Below are 22772 nucleotides of genomic sequence, written 5' to 3'. Positions count from 1 at the left end.
AAATGCGCAAGAAGAGGGTCAATCGATCGTCTCTCGATCATGCCCTGAATCCGATCAAAAGATCGATGCCGAAGGAAAATGAAACATAAAAAAAATATGTTTCAATGATTAAACGAGAACATGTGCTCTGATACCAGTTGTTGGGTTCATAAATCCATTGAAAACTAAAGCAGGATCGAATACATCTTCTCGGTAAACCGTTGAAATAAAAAACAGAATAAAATTGAAAGTGAAAGTGATACTTGAATTCATAACGCTTTGGTTGATCATTGACAGGTATGATCTTCCAAAACCTGTATATGTGACCATTTTTTTCTCTAAACCTTATGAGAGAGACTAAATCTCTTTCTGACAATGGAGTATCTGAAAAAGAAGGGTTTATATATAAGGCTTGAGAACCATAACCTAATGTATTTAGGTGTCTGTCTCCAACTCAACCCATTACAGAGTTGTAGACATGGTAAGTCTCTCTATATAATGTATCATACCATATGAGATATCATAGAGTCCATCTGGATTAGATCACATGAATGAAGCCCTAACCTAGGTTGGTTGGTTCAACGTATGTAGGCCCACACTTGGGAAAAACCCTTGATGTCACATCTGCCCACTGGGTGGTACACCCAACTTCAAGCCACGCTTTGTACCATCACTGTCACGGAGGCACAAACCCATGGCATCTCCTTAAACCCTAGGGAGCCTCCTGCTTCACTTAGGGCAAGGAGTTCGAGGTCTAGATAGGAGGACACCTCCTTGTCCACAAGCCCCATACAACGTGGGCAACCACTTGATCAATGTTATATCCAACATCTCAAACGTGACAGTCGTGGTGAAATGTTCTGGTTCATACATAAGTCGGAACTTATATGCCTAAAACCAACTCGATCACACATAACTGGTCAAATAAAGCTATTGGTCCCGGTTGAACCTGTCCAAGGGAATTACTTTTTCGCTGTTCTGAATTCATGGCAGTATCGTTCTAGCTTTGTAAAATATTTTGTACACGTGAAAGCGAGACAAATCCAAAAGCACCGACTCAGACCCGATTGCAAACGCACAAAAATCACCATAGATTACTTCAAAATCAATATATATGGAGCTGAATCCTGTGAAGGCTTGAGAAGCCACTATCAGCCTTGGTTCGTAAACCAAGATTGCTGCCACTTTCACTTTCTTCGATGATATGGTTCGCTTCGTATATGCCCACAAGGGCTCTGGTCATCTGGTAGAGGCAACTTGTGAAGGTCACCAAGCTGATGTGTCTTCACAAGTTTGAAACCCACAGATGGCATCCCTTGCGGCAAGGTAGAAGCTGAGTGTACTTGCAGTGGGCAGGATGGGACCTCGAGGGTTTTACCAACCAGAGGCCTGCCAATGTCCAGTGTGTAATGGGGGTTCCTTGGCGTAGACAAAAAAAAAGTACACTTGGTATGGCTTTATGATGTCCATAAGAAAAACAATTTGTTCCTAACATTGCAAACTTCAAACAGCTGTAAAATCAATGCAACAAGCAGTTCCATCATTTATAGGACAGCCTAGAGAATCTTCGGCCAACCATTCAGCAATCACGACCTTTTAACTTTCTTATTCAGAAAAGATGAAGACGAAGAAGAAGACGAACATGATGATAATAACACCATCAAGACAAAGCCATCATATGCGTTTACAGGAACCCAGTGTTCATACTTGTGGTTGATCAGTCCTTGCGACAGAGGAATAATAATGAGATTCGATTTCTTTCAAACTCACAGTTACTTGCTCACTAAATGTTGCCAATAAACGCTCTGTTCTTTCTGATTGTTGGCCAAGTTCATGCTTGCGTTGCTTGACATGGTCACTCAGAGATGCAAAGCCTGAGAAGATCGCTGTCTGCTTCAGTTCTGAAATTAATTTGAGTAGTGAGTCGGCTGCTTGAACCTGCTTGCAGCAAATGGATCAAAGGCATAAAAAATAATGCAACATAAACAGATAAGCAGAAAGGAGTGTCATCTAACTGAACCCTATAGAAAAATACAGTAGACTGATAAAACTAGACCAAAACAAGCAGAAATAAATATAGCAGACCGATAGAACTAGGCCCAAACAAATAAAAATATTGAATTAATCTGATAAACAAATGCATTCTGACATTACCACTCTAGCTGCACGGACCTCCATCTGGAATGCTTCCTGTGAGTTCCTGTAGGGTGGGTCATTGACCTACAGGAAGACAGACTTCACTTTCAACAATACCATAACAAGAACCCGAATAACAAAATAGTAATATCAATGCCAAGACTCTAAATCTCCAAGGTAAAACTACTCCGTTTTGAAACACTCACAAGATATTCAGAAGTTGTTTGGACATTGCAATGGCTAAAGCCAAGGGGATGCCACTTGACCAAAACAAGGGAGGAGCAGATGAATAGAAGCAAGAGTTATTTATATACAACAGGCTATGAAGATATGAGGCAATCAGTAGTGTGTTTTTTTCCACACTTATTGTATGACTAATAATCAGTACCCCAAAAAAAGTCTGTCATAATCAAGCCTTGTCCCAACTACATCGAGTCAACCAACAATAGATTTTCCATTGTCCTGACTACATGGAGTCAACCAACAATAGATTTTCTATCATAATATGCAATGATATCAACAAATTTTGGAACATTGACATTTGTTCCATAAAACTCTATTTCTTTTAGCACATTTCTAGTCTTTTGAAATTAATACACTGAAACAAGGACAGTGTTTTCTGTTTGTTAAAGCCACAATCATATACTGCGTGTGAAAATGAATGTTCTCTCTCATCTTTTTACATGTCCCCATGGCCTAAAAAACTTCCGAATCACTCGCAGAAGTATTGTATCAACATTAAATATTAATAATACATGCACTGTGCGCATTGTGAGGGAAATCGATTAGCAATGTTCATTGCATTAAATGAGTACAACAGGCACTGCATTCATTTGTTATTATGTCTTAATGGGGAACATTTCTTTTCTGAGGGAGTTTCTCACGAACTATGTAGATCAGAGAGAGAGAGAGAGAGAGAGAGAGAGCTATGCATATTTCAGACTCATTCTGTAGTGTCAGGCTTTAGGTGAGCAAGGAGACACATCTCCTAGCTGAACTTGGGCCCTCTCCTGGTTTGAGTAGCAACAGCCTATTATCTATCCTTGACAGGGACTAGGCCAGGCAACTCCCTATGGACTAAGCAACAACACACTAGCATTTAACTATGGCGTTTGGGATCCTAGACAGACAAAACGAAGACCTTTTCCAGCCTAGCCTTGGAACAAGAACTTCTCTCCAGCCACATTCTTCCCCACAATGATTCCTCTGTATCTTGGTTGGCTTAAGTCATGGTAAAAAATCAAAATATAGAAGTTAATTTATCAAGTAATACATAGAAAGAGAATATTACAGACATCCAACAGAACATTTAGCAAGAGAAAATTTTATAGATGCAAACAACAAGCAGCAGTCAATTTAGTCCATTTATAAAAGAAAGAAAGAAAAGTGAATTACCCGTGCCACATTTACCAAAACACTGAAATTGTCAACAATATTAGCAATGTCAGCCTCCAAACGCTGCAACAAATTTTTTTGCTTTTGAGCGGCTGCTGCTGCTGCTGCTGCTGTAGGGCCTGCAGCAAGGGCACCACTACCGACACCTCCAAGACCAACTCCGCTACCACTCTTGTTCATATTGAACCTACACAAACATATAACTGTGTCCACCTTATTACTGAAGAATAAGTGTGCAGTGCATGTGCAACTGTGTGAATGTATGCATATCCAATTCAAGAGGACTGACTATTCATTTGTTCATGTTTTTGAACTTCAATTACAGTACAAAAATATCAACAAATAAGACAGAGAAAGGACTATTGTGACCTGGATTTTAAATCTTGTAAGAAGCTTGGTGTAGCTTATCTATTAAAAAGAAGAAAAATCTTTTAAATTGAAATATTAAAAACCTCATGATAAAATTGTGATGCTTAAAAAATGACAAAATTCTCATCTTACAGAATATAAATGCCACTGATTTACATATTATAAAAGCTTAAAAACAAGAAAAAGACAGTTCCAGCTTAAATACCACAAGGAACAGGTTGGGGACAATCATGACATGAAACAGGTAATCATAATTATAATACTTCCACTTCTGTTTGATAGTCACATTAGCTTTGTCACCATCATGCACAAAATAGTGTGTTTATGTCATTTGGAGTTTAACAGCAAAAGCACTCCAGCCTGGTTGCCACAATCATCACTAGCATAAATATTAGATCAAAAAGAAGAAAAAGAATGTATCATTACTAAGATAATTTGCTATTCCTATCTACAATTTAGGAAGGTATTGTTAAAATATGATGTATATCTATATATATATATATATATATATATATCTATATACATAGATTACTGACACATACACATATATATAATATATATATATGTCTGTGTCTATCTATATATATAAATATATATATATTTATTTTGTAAAACCCGATAGGGGTATTTCTGTAATTTCACCCTGTACACGCATATCTTTGATATGCTTTTCTCCTTTTCTTTTTCCTTTATTCTTTTTCCTTTTTTTTTGCTTTTTTCTTTTTTGTTTTTATTCACTTGAGAGGGGTCCACATAGAGTCGTTGGACCCCTCCAACGGTCATAAATATGACCGTTGGAGGGGCTCCAACGACTCTATGGGAGCCCCTCCTTGGGTCCCTTGCTGTGTATAAATAAGGGGCTCAGCCCCATGTATTTGCTAAGCTTCTCTTGAAGCATTCTATGAAGTGAGATATATTTTTTATCTTCTTTTTGTGCTTAACCACTTTTGTGGTTTATTTTGCCCTTTAGTGGCATCTTGTGTATGTGCGTGCTTCCGTGCTTTCGCTTGGAGACGTTGCTCTTTTCATTTGGCACTTCATTACATGGTATCAGAGCCTTGGCTAAGAAGACTTCATTGGATCCTCCATTGACAAGTAATACCTCTCCACTCTCTTGTCTTATAAATTTTTCTTCTAATGGCCAACAAAGATGCAAAAATCGATCTCTCATTCAAATTGGATGGGACCAATTATCGCATGTGGGCGGCCGCTATGGAGAATAATCTCAAAGGTAAAAGGCTTTGGGGTTATGTATGTGGAACCATTCCGGAACCACAACTAAAGTTAACTAAATTTGAAGGAGGTGAAGAAAAAGCCTTGAATGAAGAAGAAAAAGAAAAGGCTATTCTTGATTACTCTTCTAAAATGGAAGATTGGGAAAGTGAACATGCTAAAATCTTGGCATGGTTCATGAATAACGTCGAATTGAAGATTTGTGCAAATCTTGCAAAATTCAAGAAGGCTAATGAAGCATGGTTTTTCATGAAAGGTATGTACACTCAAAGAGACCTTGCTAGGCACTTTTTTCTTCAAGAAAAGGTAAGAGCTACCAAGCAAGGTGATATGAGCATTAGGGACTATTATAGTGCCCTATCCTCTTTATGGGATGAACTTGTCCTTCTCGAACCGCAATGGGAAGGAAGTGCTATTGCTATGAGACAAGAGCAAATGGAAAAAAAGAGGTTCTTTCAATTTATTCATGGGCTTCATCCCGAATTTGAACAACTTAGAGGATCTCTACTTCATAGAGCCTCTACTCCTCTAAGCGATATTTTGGCCGATTTATGTCAAGAAGAAACCCGTTTGGCCTTGAAAAGGGATGTTGATGAAGTACATGCCGTGTCTAGACCCGGCAACAATGTAAGATCATATAAACCACCACATTTTTGGAAGAATAATGGTGGAGGAAGGAAAATCATGTCATAATTGTAATGAACCGGGCCATATTCGTCCCGATTGCCCTAAATTCAAGAAGAAGGTAGCTTCCGTGGGAGAAACTCCTCCAATCATCAATGAAGATTCAAAGAAGGATGGTGACATAAAGGATTCCATCGCTCATCTAACCGAAACTCTTCAACAATTTATGAAGATGAACGCCTCTACATCATCATCCTCACCTTCCACTTCCGGTGTCGCCATTTCTTCATTCCCAGGTATGTCTTCTTGGATTCTTGATTCGGGTGCCTCTTTCCATATGACTCCAAATGCATCACTTTTGTCAAAACCAAGTCTCAATAAATTTAAATCATATGTATCCACCTCCGATGGAACTTCTTTAAATGTTGAGGGTATTGGAAACCTTGAGAAAATTTATGACCAAAACAAAGAATTTTTTGTTCCCAAAATCCGAATCATCCCAAAACTTAATCTAAATCTTTTCTCCGTCTCTCAAATTACCGATTTTGAATGTAATGTCTCTTTTTCACCAACCCATTGCTATGTGCAGGATCTCCGGTCCGGGAAGCGGATTGGGCAAGGCCATAGAAGAGGGGACCTTTACTATATGGATTTTTTGTTTTTGCCATCCAAATCATTTTGTAATCATGTTCAATCCAAAGATATTGAGACTTGGCATAGGAGACTTGGGCACCCTAGTATTTCTAAATTGTACCTTTTTCCATTTTTGGAAAAATTTTGTAATACAAATACTTTTACATGCAATGATTGTATTCTTGGGACAATTCACTCTCTTCCATATTCTCATAGCAATTTTGTGTCAAAAAGGCCTTTTGAACTTGTGCATCCCGATGTATGGGGACCGGCACCCGTTATGTCCAAAGGAGGCTTTTCTCTTACTATGTTTCTTTTATTGATGATTTTACTAGATACACATGGGTTTCTATTATCAAGAATAAATCCGATGTCTTCACCATTTTTAAAGAGTTTCACGCTCTTGTTCAAAACCAATTCCAACACAATATAGCCATTTTTAGATCCGACTCCGGAGGAGAATACATGTCTAAAGACTTCCAAAATTATTTTAAAACAAATGGAATTTTGCACCAACGATCTTGTCCTAAAACTCCGCAACAAAATGGTCTTGCGGAAAGGAAACATAGGCATTTAATTGAAATCACAAGAACTCTTCTTGTGTCTAAATGTGTTCCTAAAAACTTTTGGGCCGAAGCTCTTCTTACCGCAACATATCTTGTGAATCGTATGCCCTCTTCCTCTTTGAAAAATGTTTTGCCCTTTGAAAAATTATTTAAAATTACTCCCGATTTTAATAGACTAAGAATCTTTGGATGCAAATGTTTTGTACTTAGTCTAGGACAAGATAAGTTGTCACCTAAAGCTATTGAATGTGTGTTCATTGGCTATGGTGAGAATCAAAAAGGCTATAGATGTTATGATATTCGAAACAATAAATTATATGTGTCGAGAAATGTAAACTTTATTGAAGAACAAAATGGTTTCAATATCCACACATCTAAGGAAGACATCGATTATTCTTTTCTATTTGACTTAGCTCCTAGAATTGAGTCTCCTGAGGCTATTTCTTGTGATACTAGTTGTGATGGGATTTCACATTATAATGATATACAACAACATGATAATACCTCCCAAAATGAAAACCTTAATGATATAAATGTCTATACCCGGCGGATAGGAAATGAACATCAACCAGCTATTGACAGATACTCTCAAGACTTTTCTTTAGAAGAATCTACTGACAACCATCTACCTAGGAGATCTTCTCGTACCAGTAGGCCACCACAAAAGTTTGTGTCCTATGAATCTTTTTCTCCGAATTATAGGACTTGTCTTATGTTAATACATTCGTATCACGAACCTTCCTCTTTTAAGGAAGCTAAAGATCACCCACATTGGATTGAAGCCATGAAAATCGAATTAGAGGCTCTTAACAAGGCCCAAACCTGGAGCATTATTCCTCAACCTTTAGGGAAGAAGGCAATTGGGTGTAGATGGGTATATAAAGTCAAAACTAAATGTGATGGGTCTCTTGAAAGATACAAAGCTCGTTTGGTAGCAAAAGGCTATGCCCAAGAATATGGGATTGATTATGAAGAAACCTTTGCTCCTGTGGCCAGAATGACTAGTGTACGAACCTTAATTGCCTTAGCATCCATCAAACAATGGCCTATATACCAACTTGATGTTAAAAATGCTTTCTTAAATGGAACTTTTTGTGAAGAAGTTCTTATGGATCCTCCGCCGGGTCTTGAAATTGGGAAAGGCAATATTCTAAAATTAAACAAAGCTCTTTATGGGTTAAAACAAGCGCCAAAAGCTTGGTATGATCTTTTTAGCAAAGTAGTTCTTGATAATGGTTTCTCCTCATGTTACACTGATACTGCTTTGTTTGTTAAATCCTCTAATGAATACATAACCATTTTGTTATTATATGTTGATGATATGATTATCACAGGTAATGATAAGAAAGGTATTGATCTTATTAAAAATATTCTTAAGAAAAATTTTGATATGTCTGATCTGGGTTTTTTGAGGTATTTCTTAGGAATTGAAGTTGCATACTCCCCCAAGGGGTATGTCCTATCTCAGATGAAGCTTGCCTCTGATATTATTGCTAAGTCTGGGCTAACAGATGACAAAAGGGTGGAGACTCCAGAAGTGATCAATGCCAAGATGAGAGCCAATGATGGCACTCCTTTAGCAGATCCCACGCCTTATCGTCAATTGATTGGATCCTTAACATATTTATCTATTACCAGGCCTGACATTTCCCATGCTGTTCATAGTGCAAGCCAATTTCAGACTGCTCCTACCACCACTCACATGGCAGCAGTAATGAGGATTATCAGATATCTAAAAGATTCCATAACTAAGGGAGTATTCTTATCCTCTTCTTCACCTCTTACTTTACTTGCGTATACTGACTCTGATTGGGGGGGTAACCCCGATGATCGTATTTCGACCACAGGTTATTGTGTGTTTCTTGGGGAGTCACTTATCTCCTGGAGGTGTAAAAAGCAGCGTAAAGTTTCTCTCTCATCTACTGAAGCCGAATATCGGGCGATGGCCACTACCACAACTGAAATTATATGGTTAAGAAGCTTACTTAAAGATATGGGTGTCTCATTCTCAACTCCCTCAAAGCTATGTTGTGACAACAAGAGCTCCATTTATATCGCTAGCAATCACACTTTTCACGAACGAACGAAGCATATTGAGATGGACTGTCATTATGTTCGAGACGAGTTTTTACGAGGCACCATTCAACTTCCATATGTTCCTACCGAATATCAGTTGGCGGACTTCTTCACCAAAGCTTTGCCTTCGCCTCGCTTCTACTTCCTCCTTAGCAAACTCTCGGTGATCTCACCATGTGTTTGAGGGGGGGTGTTAAAATATGATGTATATCTATAAATATATATCTATATACATAGATTACGACACATACACATATATATAATATATATATGTCTATGTGTCTATCTATATATATAAATATATATATATTTATTTTGTAAAACCCGATAGGGGTATTTCTGTAATTTCACCCTGTACACGCATATCTTTGATATGCTTTTCTCCTTTTCTTTTTCCTTTATTCTTTTTCCTTTTTTTTTGCTTTTTTCTTTTTTGTTTTTATTCACTTGAGAGGGGTCCACATAGAGTCATTGGACCCCTCCAACGGTCATAAATATGACCGTTGGAGGGGCTCCAACGACTCTATGGGAGCCCCTCCTTGGGTCCCTTGCTGTGTATAAATAAGGGGCTCAGCCCCATGTATTTGCTAAGCTTCTCTTGAAGCATTCTATGAAGTGAGATATATTTTTTATCTTCTTTTTGTGCTTAACCACTTTTGTGGTTTATTTTGCCCTTTAGTGGCATCTTGTGTATGTGCGTGCTTCCGTGCTTTCGCTTGGAGACGTTGCTCTTTTCATTTGGCACTTCATTACAGGTATTCCCTCGTATTTCATTAATGATCATGTAAACTGTGTTTGAGAAGCTTAATAGCAACATATAGTTTTTTCTTCCTTTTACTTTTAACAAGTCTTTGTTTAACTGAAGCTATGTTTACATTGTATTTCTTGCCTATTTTACATGTTAATATATGTGCTGTGTCCCATGCATTTGTAGATATTTATTTTCTACAGAAATTTTTGCCTTTTAATCTTTTTGAATTCTTAATATATATAAAAGCATGGTATTCCTCATTTCACAGTTCAAATTTAATTTCATTCTCATGTGCACCCATTATATGGTATCTGCACTAAAAAAAGAAACAATGCCCCTTAGACCTTAGTATTCTAGTATCTCAATCATTTGATCTTCACTGAAGTACAGTGTTATTAAAAATGTGCCTCAAGGTACAAAAAGTGCACCTCGCCTTGAGGCGCACATATAAAGTGTATGCTTACTGAGGCGCACACCTCATGGTGAGGTGTGAACATATCTCATTTTTTACGAGTCAAATGGGGGTCAAAGCCCCTATTTGACCCAAAAAAGGGGGAGGCCCGACTGATTAGGGCCTCCCCCCCCCCCCTCTCTCTCTCTCTCTTATACTTTGATCAACTTGGACCACCCACAAGTGCACACTCTCCCCCTCTCTCTGTCTGCTTATACTTAGAGTTTTAAGCTTGTGATATGATCCTCTGCATTGAATAGTGATGCATACTCCTTGCATATAAGTGCCCTTAAGTTTATCTTATTTTTATTAATAATTTATGTTACCTATAGTTGAACAGGTAACAGCTATATGAATTTTCTTGGATTTCCATGTATGCATCTGCTTTTACACTAATTATTCATCTATTTTAATTTTAATGAGTTGCTGATTAATTTATTTTGTTGTCTTAAGCAACTTAGTTTTCTTTCTGTCTTTAAGATATTTCACTTATACTTTTTCAAGAATGTTGCTTGTGGCGAGATTAGGTTTTAATGTTTACCTGGTGTTTCTATCCATGGTCACCCTCTCTCGATCACTGATCTTCTTGGGGGCGATAAGGTTCTTGTGCCAATGTAGTCATTACATTTTCTCTTTGGTGCATATTGTTTGATTACGTTATAATGATAATTGCTAGTGATTGAAGCACTTCTATGATCAAATGATCTGTTATATGATATTTGTTGATTAAAGCTTATGTTGCATTTCTTTTAGTTATTAATTTTATTTATATTTTTAGATATTTTTAAAGGATTTTTTAAATTGAGTCTTATGCTTTACACCTCGCTTCAGTTTTTGGTGGAGCGCTATGCTATGCCTTAACAATTTTCACAACATTGCTGTAGTATATGATCCCAGCAGAGGTGGTCTCAGTTACACTAATATCAGAACATATCTCATCAACTCAGAAGTTGCCAAAATAAAAAAAAAATAATGAAATTTTCCCAGTACCCATTTTTTAGCATCATCATCTGTCTTATGCAGGGATCTGGTATCAGGTATATTTCTTGAAGTTTACTCATGCATGATGCAGGCTTTTCCTTTTTCTCCTTAAATCTGGTGAGTTGGGTGCTTTATCTAAAAGTCAGTGTTGATTTATGTTGAATCTAGAGTTGCCAGTCGGGGAAGCGGGAGTGGGAAGCAATTCGTGAAGCAGAAGCGAGACACTTTCAAAATTTTAGGAAGACGACTTAGAAGACTTAGAAGCGAAGCAGGAATCGTCTCGGAAGCGACCTAGAAAGCAAACCGGAAGCGACATAGGAAGCAAGGGGAAGGGAAAAAAGAGAAAAAAGAAAGAAAAATAAAAATAAAAACACAAAAAAATGAAAAAAGAAGGGGAAGCGAGTTTCCCCTAAATGGGACCTATTTTTTTTGGCGCTTTACACCACATTTCGGAAGTGCCACATTTCACGCTTCCCCGTGCTCAATGACGCTTCCGGTAACTCTGGTTGAATCTAGTCCAAACCATTTCAATGAAAAAATACATCATAAATTACAAACATCATAATTTTAAAAACAGATCTTATGGACAACCAATAATTCGATAAAAATGACAAAATACCCACTCACAGTGAAGGTTGTGGCCTAGAGAGTGAAGGCAGAAACATTCATGCACACAACAAAGAGAAAGCAAACCTATGCAGCACACAGAGGTCCCAAATAAATAAGATCACAAGCTCTTACAGAAAGTTTTCAGGGGAGAAATGCTGGAAATCAATATCGATGATAACTACACCAGGATAAATATTTAAATCACACATTTGAAATGGCAAGGCGTTTTTATCGGAAAATCACATTGGAAGCCACTACTGTACATGTAGATTGATCAGAATAAATTGGTACTGTGCTACTCAAATGGTAATGCTAGCAACCAAAGGTACAGCTAAATGTCTCATTTGTTTCACTTTTCTCTAGTCATTGTTTTGCCCTACAAGTAGTAGACTTAATTTGCACTTTATGAATGAATTTATTTCAACTTAAAGCATTCAGGTTGATCAATGCACTTCACGCTAAGCACAGTGTTGCAAAAACACACATTTTTGGAGTCTACTCTCATGTTTCAAAGGGATGTTTGCCATTCCCAATTCTACAGAGCAATTTAGAACAGCTCCAATCCTAGGAAAGTTTATGTTTGAGCAAAGATCCACAATGTTGAGGAGCAATTGCAGCAAGTAAACACATACCAGGAGTGTTCAGCACATGAAAATTGCATGATTCAAATCCATGAAGATTGTATGATTTATTCATTAGAAAACCAACTCTACAGTATTAAACAGATAGCAGATGGATAGCTTTATTTGCTCTAGCCCAAGCACAACCAAGTGAAGTAATTGATAAGAAGATCCTCAGATACTAGTCCAGTATAAATCAAGCTTTACAGGGCAGCGGCAGTCGAACAAATGGGTTGGAAACAATAGATTACGCATGAACAAAATGAAGACTAGATAGCGACATTTGACAAAGCAGAAGGAAAAAAAATTGCTATCACACAGCAGCTGACCAACAGAACAAAAATGGTAATCACTGTATCATTCTAATATACAAATGACAATTTGCTACGTTATTTAAGTGTGCAGATGGTAAATAAGGCACATTTAGAATCTAAGTTTTTAGCCCCAATAAAATTTGTATCCAACCCATTTTTATGCCTGGTTCTTTGCAATATATACTATAACTAACCTAAACTGAACCACCTTCTATCCAAACCAATTTGAACCTGAACCATTTTTGGCCTTGACACACATACACACATCCAAATTGATTAAAACCCAAATCCAATTTGTACTTGATCAGATTAATTCCCAGACCGACTTGGACCTGAATCTTCTACCAAACCTACTTGATTTGATTTACATTTTATCCTAATATATGCACATCCTCAATCTCATCTAATCAAAATCTATTCAATAATTACTCCTAAACTTATAGAGAACAACTTATCCAATCAAGAATAAACCAGTCACAGATATAGGCGATATTTTGAAAATATAGTGATAATATATATGTAAATTCATAAAATTATATTAAAGGCACAATATCACGATATTTTGAAAATATAGTTATAATATATATGTCACGATAATATAACGATATTATCCCGATATTATGAGTTACCGATTACTTTTTTACATCTTTTCTACATCTTAACTATGTTTTCTCCTCTTTTATATTTTTTATCATATTTGTATTTTATTGTCTAAATGTGTTATTTTTTTATTTATTCTATTTTTATCTTTTTATATTTTTATATTTTTATATTTTTTTAAGCATCAAGATTTATCAACTAAACCTATATTATCATGAGAAATTGCCTTGCCGGGATATAGCCGAGACCAATATTTGTGACTATGGAATAAACTTCATAATAGAAGAGAAATTTCTCAATCAAAATCATTTTAAGATATTAAATTAACTATTAAAAGAGATTTTAAAAACACACCTAAAGTTGATGCAATTATAAAGCAGTCTCAATCTCATACTTGATGTGTGCAACATGGGTAGCTTCTAGAAAGATTTGGTTGTACAAAAGTGGAAATGGTCCCCTTTTATCAAAATTTTCTCATGGTGAATTGTATGGATTGTTCAAACTTTAATTAATGTTTTCCTTATTCATGGAGTTGCTGGGATTTTCAACTAAAAAATGGTCAAATGTTGGAGGTGTACAAATAGGGTTCCTTATCAATGCAACAAGACCATTTGTTGTGAATGAATGGATACATAATTCAGATGGAGTTTGTATTGAGTGTACGAATCACAACACATCATCTGGTAATCAAGCTTGACCCTCACAAATTAAAACTGCATGATCATAAGAATTAAGAAACATGATAGCATGCGCACATAGATTATGACAACCCATCTTGATCCTAATAAATCATAAATCCCACAGCATCAAAAACCATCAAAACCAATGCCAGCTTAATTGTTACGCATCAGTGAATTATCAATGTAGACATGTGTATTAGCCATTTAAAATTAATGAAGATAATAAACATTTTTCTATGACCTATTTCCAGGGCATGTTACAAATATAAAGAAATTTCACTAAAGCAATTGCGACACTGCTTGCAAGTAAATGGTAGTCAAAATAAACCAATCACTATCTGTGCAGAAACACATACACTCTACCATGTGGTGTCGCAACTAGATTATACCTAAAAAAGCAAGATCAGCCTTAAGTAATAGCAGTTTCAGTAGGAACAAGCAATTAACAGAAATGTTGGAGGCAATCAACAGATTAAAACTGAAAAGTTCTATGAGATATAAGACACACAGCTTGGTCAATGCAGATTTTATGCAGTTAAACTCATTATTTTTGTGTTGATGGAAGAGGCAGAAACCAAGGTTGTTTGTATTGTACTGTATCATACGATACATATCGTTACTATGGGAAATAATGATACGATACACACTCGTATCATGATACGAGCGTGTATTGTATCTCTATAGCATGTATTGTACGATACAATCTTGTATCGTTTATGGTCTTGGACTAACTTCTTTACCCCCACCCGTCCAACAAAGTGAGGGAACCCTTGCCTATTTGACACCACACCCGGGCGCCGGTGTGACGCATCGCTTTCGGGCGACGACCTAGCAACCCTTGCCCATTTATCACTGCCTCCGGGCCTATAGAGTACAGCGCGTCGCTCAGTAGGGAACGCCCCAACGAAATTCTCATATTGGTTCATATTCATAGGGTATGACTAAGTTTTTATGTTGGCTGTCACAGGCCTACCGCAACCCTCCTCCTTTATCTAGGCTTGGGACCGATAACTCGAGCCCCTCCTAAAGTTTTAAAAAATTTATTGTTTTATTATAAAAAATCATATTGCACCCCTTTATATTTTAGTTTTAAATTTTATTTTATTATAAAAAAAAAATTACCCCCTTTAAGCAAAATCCTGAAAATTTATATTGCCCCCCTTTATATTTTAGTTTTATATTTTATTTTATTATAAAACATTTTTGCACCCTTTAAGTAAAATCCTGGATCTGCCACTAGAAAGAGCTTTTGCGGTTTGCTCAAGAGTACATTTCCACTATTTTCTCACTCAAGGAAGTGGGTTAAGGTGAAAAAATCTTCGTTTTTTGTTTCATTTGTGTATGATTGAAGTTAAAGAATGGTAATCTCCTTTCGTATTTAGAAGACATTACTTTACTTTTAGCTTTTTTTTACCCTTAATCTCATTTTTTGTGTCCTTAGAACTCAAAATGTGTACCTCAGTGCGTTATTGAGCATTATTTTACATATTTGTAGTGATTAGATTTAGTAATTTATGCTCTAGGAGGTCGATAGGGGGTGGAGGTCTTCGAGGATGCCTCTCAAAGGATCCAACATTGAAATATTGTACACCTATTGACTTGGATATACTTCAAAGGAATAGTAAAGGATAGCTTTTGTGGGTTTGTAGTGCATAGAGGATTATATAGATTTAAATGTTATATTGGGGGCATAGCAACGCCACCGTGAAATTATATACACATTGCATTCCTATTGATCATGTTGAGCTTCTTACTAGTTTTATAAAAAGATGATAAAAGAAAGGCACGAGTGCATGCAACATTTGCCAAAGAGAAATTGTCAGAGGTGGTCCCTGATTTAGAAGATGAAGATGGCCTATCATCATCTCAAGCCACTGGACGATGCAATAAACAAAGGAAATCCTTGAGATGAAGTTTGCTACTAAGTATGACTTTTATTACTTGTTTCTGAAGTCTAGCTTATATGCCTTTCTCCTTAACATGACATTCCATAATTGAAAAATGTAACATAATAATGAGTTATGAAAACTTTTTGGCTTTTGAATGTATCATTATTTTGTCTTAACCGATTGCATTTGCGGTGATTAGATGTGTGGCTGCACAACCAAACGTGTGGTTATTTAATGTTTAAGAACATATATATGTTTAGTTCATCTTATTACATCTATGTTTTATATGTGATTTTATGGTTGTATTTTGTAAAAATCATTATTGTTTCATGTGTTATGATTTTTTTATAATTTTGTCTAATTTATTCTGATGTTTAATGATTTTTTTTGAAATTTTTGTTAATTTTTATAAAAAAATTATGATTTTTTACGATACAATTCGATATATATCTTACTATCTTACATCCTTGGCAAAAACAATAGCCATTTTTTTTTCACAGGAGTCAACACTGAAGCATTCTTCTTCTTCTTGGCGCCTTGTTTCTTCCCTTCAATGAAAGAGGCCCTATTTCCTATGAAAGAGAAAATCTTACATAGGAAAGGGCATGAAACAAACACCCCCTTAAAGAGAGCTCACCCCTGATTGCCCAAGTGGTTAGGGTGGTCCTAGAAATATGGTGGAACCCCATCTTGCTCGAGATTGTTTCCTCCTGAGATTATGTCGGTGGCTTGCTCAGTGGGTACCTTTTGCGATCTAGAGCACTCATTCGGGGTTTGCTATCTAAGAAAGGGGGTCTATTAAGTGACCCCGTTCCTAGGTTGGTTCTTGGTCATAAAAAAAAGAGGAAAAAAAACTTTCACCCTAAAGCAGTGTTTTAAAACTCACCGAGTCAACGACTCGGCTCGGCTCGGCCCTCCAGCGAGTCAACCCGGCAAGGCAAACTCGGTTTGCCAAAACTCGGGCTTGACTCGGCCTGACTCGGGCGAGTTTTGGGATGTTTGAAATTTGTTTTTTGAGTTTCAAATTACAGTTTCGAAATATATAAGTACATATATTTTAACAAGGGTTAAACCCAGATTTTGTATAAAAAAGAAAATAAAAATCATTTAAAGATAAAAAAGCATTTAAATCCATAGAATAAAATCGCCATGTTGTTCGAACTACTGTTCACCCTGTGTAATCAACTTATTCTAGCAAAATATTTTAAAGAAATGATTCTCACTATATATGGAGAGTCAGTTGTGCCTATGGGAAGTCACATTTAGGTTTCATCATCCATTTGTTATGTGAACAAGCATTGTACATATTCAAATATTAGTAGTCTTTTTATAGTTGTGCCATTAATATATTTTCTGCATAGTTTTATACATGAGAAAATTGCTTATTTATGTTGATATTGGGCATTCTGTAAACTTTCAATATGCACATATATCCCTATTTTACATTTATGGATTTGTTAGAGAGGGAATTAAAACTTTTAAAACAAGCTAGCATATATGATTGGCCATTTTAGGAACCTTAGGTAGTAGCAGACTGAACTCATGGTGACCAAATCCTCTAATTCAAGTCATGAATTAGTCAAAGTGCTTGTATAGATATCAAATTCAATTATTCAAGCAAACCTCTATAGCTCTTTGCAGTTGTTTTTATATTCTTACAGACATTTGGAGACTATGTTTACTCAAAAACATGGTTTCAGACAAATTATATATTGTTTTTCTTTTAAAATCAAAAGTTAACAAAACCTGGTCCGAGTCACCGAGTTGACCCGCCGAGTCACGAGTCAATAAAGAACGAGTCGAGTTCCGAGTCACGGGTTTTAAAACCTTGCCCTAAAGAGTTGTCACTAATTTTAAAGTTTGTTGCAGTGACTAGGGATGCACGAGCTCGAGGCGAGCTTGGCAAGTACAAGCACGACTCGCCCAAGGTCCTGCATCTACAGGCGCAGCTCGAGCTCAAGCTCGACCTGTAACGCACCCCCCATCGTGGGTGGGTTACGGGAGGAGGGGGAACTGCCACCCCTTATTCGTGGGAGAGGAAGAAGGGATTCCCCCAATTAATACGAGGGGGGGGGGGTTAACCAACCCCATGGCTATAAAAGCCATGGGTGGGCCTCCTCCCCTTCCCCTACTCAAACACCAGAGTAGTAGAGAGGGAGCGAGAAGGGAGAAGCAGGAGAGGACCCACCATCGGTCGCCGACAGATAAACCCCCTCTCCCTCTCGTTGTTTTAATACAGAGGTCGTCGGCAACCTTACGGTTGTCGACGAGTTGCAACAAAACAAGGACAGGGAAAACCCTGTCCCTGCCCTGTAGTAGAAGAAAGGGAGCGACCGAGGGGTTTTCCCCTGTTGTTGTCACCTGTTGGTGACAAAAACGGGGGGGGAGGACCACCTACACCGAGGAGGCAGGAGGTCCGGCCGCTGCCCTCATCGCCACACACATCGAAAAAAAGAAAAAAAAAAGAGACAACAACCGCAGGAGATCGACGATCGCTAGCGGCACCGGCCCATCTGCAGAAGCTGCAGCAGTTCGACAACAATGGTGTTGCCGAAATAGTGCAGGGCAGACTCGGTCTGTATTTTCTGCAGACCGAGTCGGCTGTACTGCTCGGTTTGGGCATGACCCGGACTGAGCTAGGTCAGCGCAAACCAAGCCAAGGTATGAGTGCTCTGACAGACCGACTCGATCTTAACGGACTGAGTCGGTCTGTATACCGTGACAGACTGACTCGATCTGTTAGGACCGGTTCAGGTCTATTTGGCAATAGCAGACCGACTCAGTTTGTCCAGATCGAGTCGGGGTCTATTTTTCTTGATAACTCGGTACAGACAGACCGAGCCCGAATGGTATTAAGGGTAGACCGATTCGGTTTAGACCAAGTCGGTTCTCGATGTGGGTCAAATCGAAATTATATATATATATATGGGTGTACATGGGTGGGCGAGTGCAGTGGAAAAATCAAGATAGTAACGACCTCAATTTTTCCAATACGCACCAGATCTAAGTTGGATGCAAAACGCAAATTGGATCGTGGATACCCAAATGGATCCGAAAATAAGTGGAGTTAGTCCAAAATCCAAGAATGCTTGGCACAGACGCTATGCTTATGCCACACCATTACAAACAGGTTTGGATCAGGCATATCGGATTCAGGGTCCAAATCAAAATTTGGATGTGAGTCTTAAGTAACATAGAACCAAGATGATATAGAGGTCGTTATGATTGGTCAAAAGAGCAAAAAGACCATTTTTGACATTAGTATGCCTAAATGATAAACACAACATAACTTGGTACCCCGAAGTGGGATTCAGGTGATTATTGAATCCATAGATTCTACTACTTAAGTAGAATCCATTAGTAGGGGATGTGAGGACAAACTCTTAAAGTATGAAGTCAGAGTTTGGATATTTTAATCTAAGGGTATTTTGATCATTTTAAGATGAGACTGTAAATAATAATACAAGGTATTAATTGATTTTAGTTCAAAACTTGCATAAGGCTAAGGATATATTTTAGGAAGTGGAATTAAGCTTTCTAGATAAGTAAACATTTGCAAATTCCTCCTTAGTTGATTAAAACACATGCTAGCTAGTTTAGGCATTCTTCAATATAATTTCAAATGCTTCAAGTGTGCTAGTTTTGTTATTGTGAATAGACATTACTTTGCATGCTTAGGAATCTATAAAATTTAAGTGTGATGCTTAAACCTGATCATGCATATTTTCTGAGTTATGAAATAAATGTGGCATGACAATGATTGCATGTATGAAATTGATGTGTTATATGGAAATTTAGGGTACAGTTCCAGAGACTCAGGATAGATATTACCTTGGGGAAAGTCACGCTTATGCCTTGAGAGGGGCATTGTAAGTGTCGTGAATTAATCTTTTGTGGGTTGACATCCTTAACAGTTCAGATATATGAACATGTGTTAAAAAGTAGTTAGTGAATATACATTGATGATTGTATAACGCACTGACTTCAAGATGTGAATAGTGAGAGAAAGTTGTGTATAGAATGTTCACACAGAACATGATGGGGAACTCTACTAGGAAGCATGGTCTGGGGCAATGTTGAGGTGTGTGCCTCGTGAGTAACTTGAGAATATCTCAAACGTTCCTAGGTGACTTAGGCGGTTAAAACATTGCCCATTAGACATATGTAGGATGTAGCATGAACCACAAAACCTTTGAGATAGGTATAACTCATTGAGATACCTTGGGGGCAGGTATGACTACCCTGGCTCTTTGGCTAGCTACCGATTGAGCTCCTTCGCTCCCGGCTTGCAACCGGCGAGCTGCTGCGACACCTGTGTTTGTAGTCTGGGTTGGTTTGGACTACGTTGTTGTGAGTGGTTCATATGTCTAGCCAACATCATAGACTCTGAGTTGTCTACATGGGTTGTTATGCTCGAGAAGGCTATGTTCAGAATAACTGAATAGAATAGAGATGTCTAAGACTGATATTAGAAATACGGTAAAGGGGGTAAAACTAATAAATAGCATGTATATAAAATAGCAAACTAAACTAAAACTAAGAGCTTAGAGCTCAGTACAATTGCAATAATCGTGTCTATTTGTGAATGAAATCTTACTGGGTTTTTGAGACTCACCACCTTCTTTGGTTGCAACCCTAGGTTTAGAAACTGCTGCCATCATTCATCGGACCTAAAACAACTCCAAACATCAAAGTATGATTTGCCTCTACTCTTTTATTTTGTTTATGCATTTGGATGGATGTACCGACCTTTTAAGTACTAAATGAAAAAAAAAATTGCTGGCAAGATTTTGAGTTGATTCTTGAGAATATAGAGTAATTTCTCGGGCTCGAGAGGTCCAGGATTGGGTCGTTACACAACCTGAGCCTGAGGCGGCTCGTGCCGAGTTTCAAGCCGAGCTAGTTTAGCTCATCCTGAGTGAAATGGGTGCCCTTTCTTGAGAAAAAGAAAACAAGAACAACAAACAAATTTCTACCTTGTTTCCAAGCTACCAACAAAATAATACCATCCAAAAAACCCATCAAATCGAACCAAAGATCTTAGTTCTCAGATTTCCTCACAAAATCAGAAGCCTCTCAAATACCAATCATAACAAAATCATCAATACATCAAGAAAAAACAAAAAAGAAGAGAAATTTCTCGTTCCAACCGTTCATGAGCAATTAACCTCAAGCAAGCAAGCATGCATCTACAAAGAAAAAGAGAAGAGGGGGAGAGAGTGGGAGCACCGTTGGTGAGCGACGCCGGTCGGAGAGAGGGACAGGTCACGGAGGACGCCGGTCGGAGAGAGGATGCCAGTTGGAGAGAAGAAGCCGGTCGGAGAAAGGACGCCTTAGGCGAGGGGGATGCCGGTCGGAGAGAGGAGCAGGTCACGGAAAACGCCGGCGGAGGAGAGGCAGGAAACTCAGGCGAGGGAGCGTCGGCCGGACGTCGGAGGGGCGAAGGGTTGAGAACGCAGAGGGCAGAGGCAAAGAGGAGACTTGCGAGGGGCCAAGGCTTAAGATGGCTGAGTGTAGTAACCAATCCGTGACATCCCGAGGAGACTGTTTTCAAAGTACATAGAATGAACAATGAACCGAGTTAGCTCGAGCTCGACTCGGTTAAGCTCCGCTTTTGGCTTTTGGTATGCAAAGTCTTTGATAGCACATGCATATGAATATCTTAAAATTAGATCTTTTCATTTACTTTGTAAGAATAACAACATTATATATCTTAAAATAAAAGAAATGTTAAGAACAAATGCAAAAGCACTAACTATAAAAATCAAAATATCACACGTAATGGGCCAATATTTAAGGCAGTGCTTGTTCTGCAGACTCATTTTATCATACTATATGACTACTAATTTGACGTGATTCCTAAAAAGCCCTACAATTTTTTATATTTTCTCAATGTCCAAAATCACAAATATCTGACATCATTGGGATACTTTTACAAATTTATGCATTTTTGGGACAAAATTGTACTTGAATATGTCCAAGACCCACTTAAATCCAAATTCACAGTTTTTTTTATAAGAATTTAGACCTTACAAAGTCACATAAATTTATTTGTAAAATCTCAGTTAAACTGAAACCACCAAAATCATAAATATCTGCTACAACAAAGCAATGGATTAGCGACAACCTCATTCCGTCGCTAACCGGCTTAGCGACGGATTAGCGCCGAAGTAGCGACAAATATCTTACGTCATGAATTTTTCGACGCTAACTGACGACGGCATAAATTCGTCGCCAGTTTCGTCGCTAATTGCGCCAGAATAACGAACGACGGATTCCGCCGCAAATCCGTCGGTACTAAACAACGACCTCGGCTTGGCGACAGATTTACAATCGTCGCTAAGCCGTTGTTAAATTATATGTATAGCGACGGACATATCCATCGCTAATCCGTCGCAAACAAGAAAAAAATATTTGAAAATTAAATATCGAGAACGCTACAATTTATATTTCCTGTACAATTTATATTTCATGTAAATAAAAAACAAAGTACACATAAAATTACATATAAAAGGAAACTAAAACAATTAATCGTTTCACTTTAAAATTCACAAGTTTAATTATTTACAATTCAATAATTACATTTTCGAAAAAAAAATAGAACAAATTCAACACATTAATCTAATCATCGCCAAGATTTTGTGCATCTTCTTGTTCATTGCCTTGATATGTCTCTTCAGCTTCGCTACGCTGATTATCGCGAGCAACCTACACAAGAAAAAAACAGTCAATATTGATAAACAAAATATATTGAAATAAATTATACACCATATGTGATTCTATCATGTGCTCATATGTGTTCTAAGGCATTAAAAAAACTCTATATGTGATTCTATCTTGCTCATATGTGCTCTAAGACAGGCAAA

The 22772-nt window shown here is 37.6% G+C and overlaps 1 protein-coding gene across 1 annotated transcript; it reads right to left on the bottom strand.

The window, feature by feature from the left end:
* Window positions 1–1500: 1500 nt before the first annotated feature.
* On the bottom strand, window positions 1501–21445 carry LOC149844331 (mediator of RNA polymerase II transcription subunit 22a-like). The gene is made up of 4 exons (XM_090002142.1): window positions 21136–21445; window positions 3511–3697; window positions 2134–2199; window positions 1501–1917 (listed from the first exon to the last, which is right to left on the bottom strand). The coding sequence occupies exons 2-4, from the start codon at window positions 3688–3690 to the stop codon at window positions 1681–1683; spliced, it is 483 nt and encodes a 160-aa protein (XP_089858268.1). The 5' UTR covers window positions 3691–3697; window positions 21136–21445; the 3' UTR covers window positions 1501–1680.
* Between the last annotated feature and the right edge of the window lie 1327 nt (window positions 21446–22772).

This window comes from Nuphar pumila, chromosome 3, assembly GCF_984573655.1.
Source record: "Nuphar pumila chromosome 3, dmNupPumi1.hap1.1, whole genome shotgun sequence".
Taxonomy (NCBI): Eukaryota; Viridiplantae; Streptophyta; class Magnoliopsida; order Nymphaeales; family Nymphaeaceae; genus Nuphar; species Nuphar pumila.
This window is presented reverse-complemented; position numbering and strand designations above follow the sequence as displayed.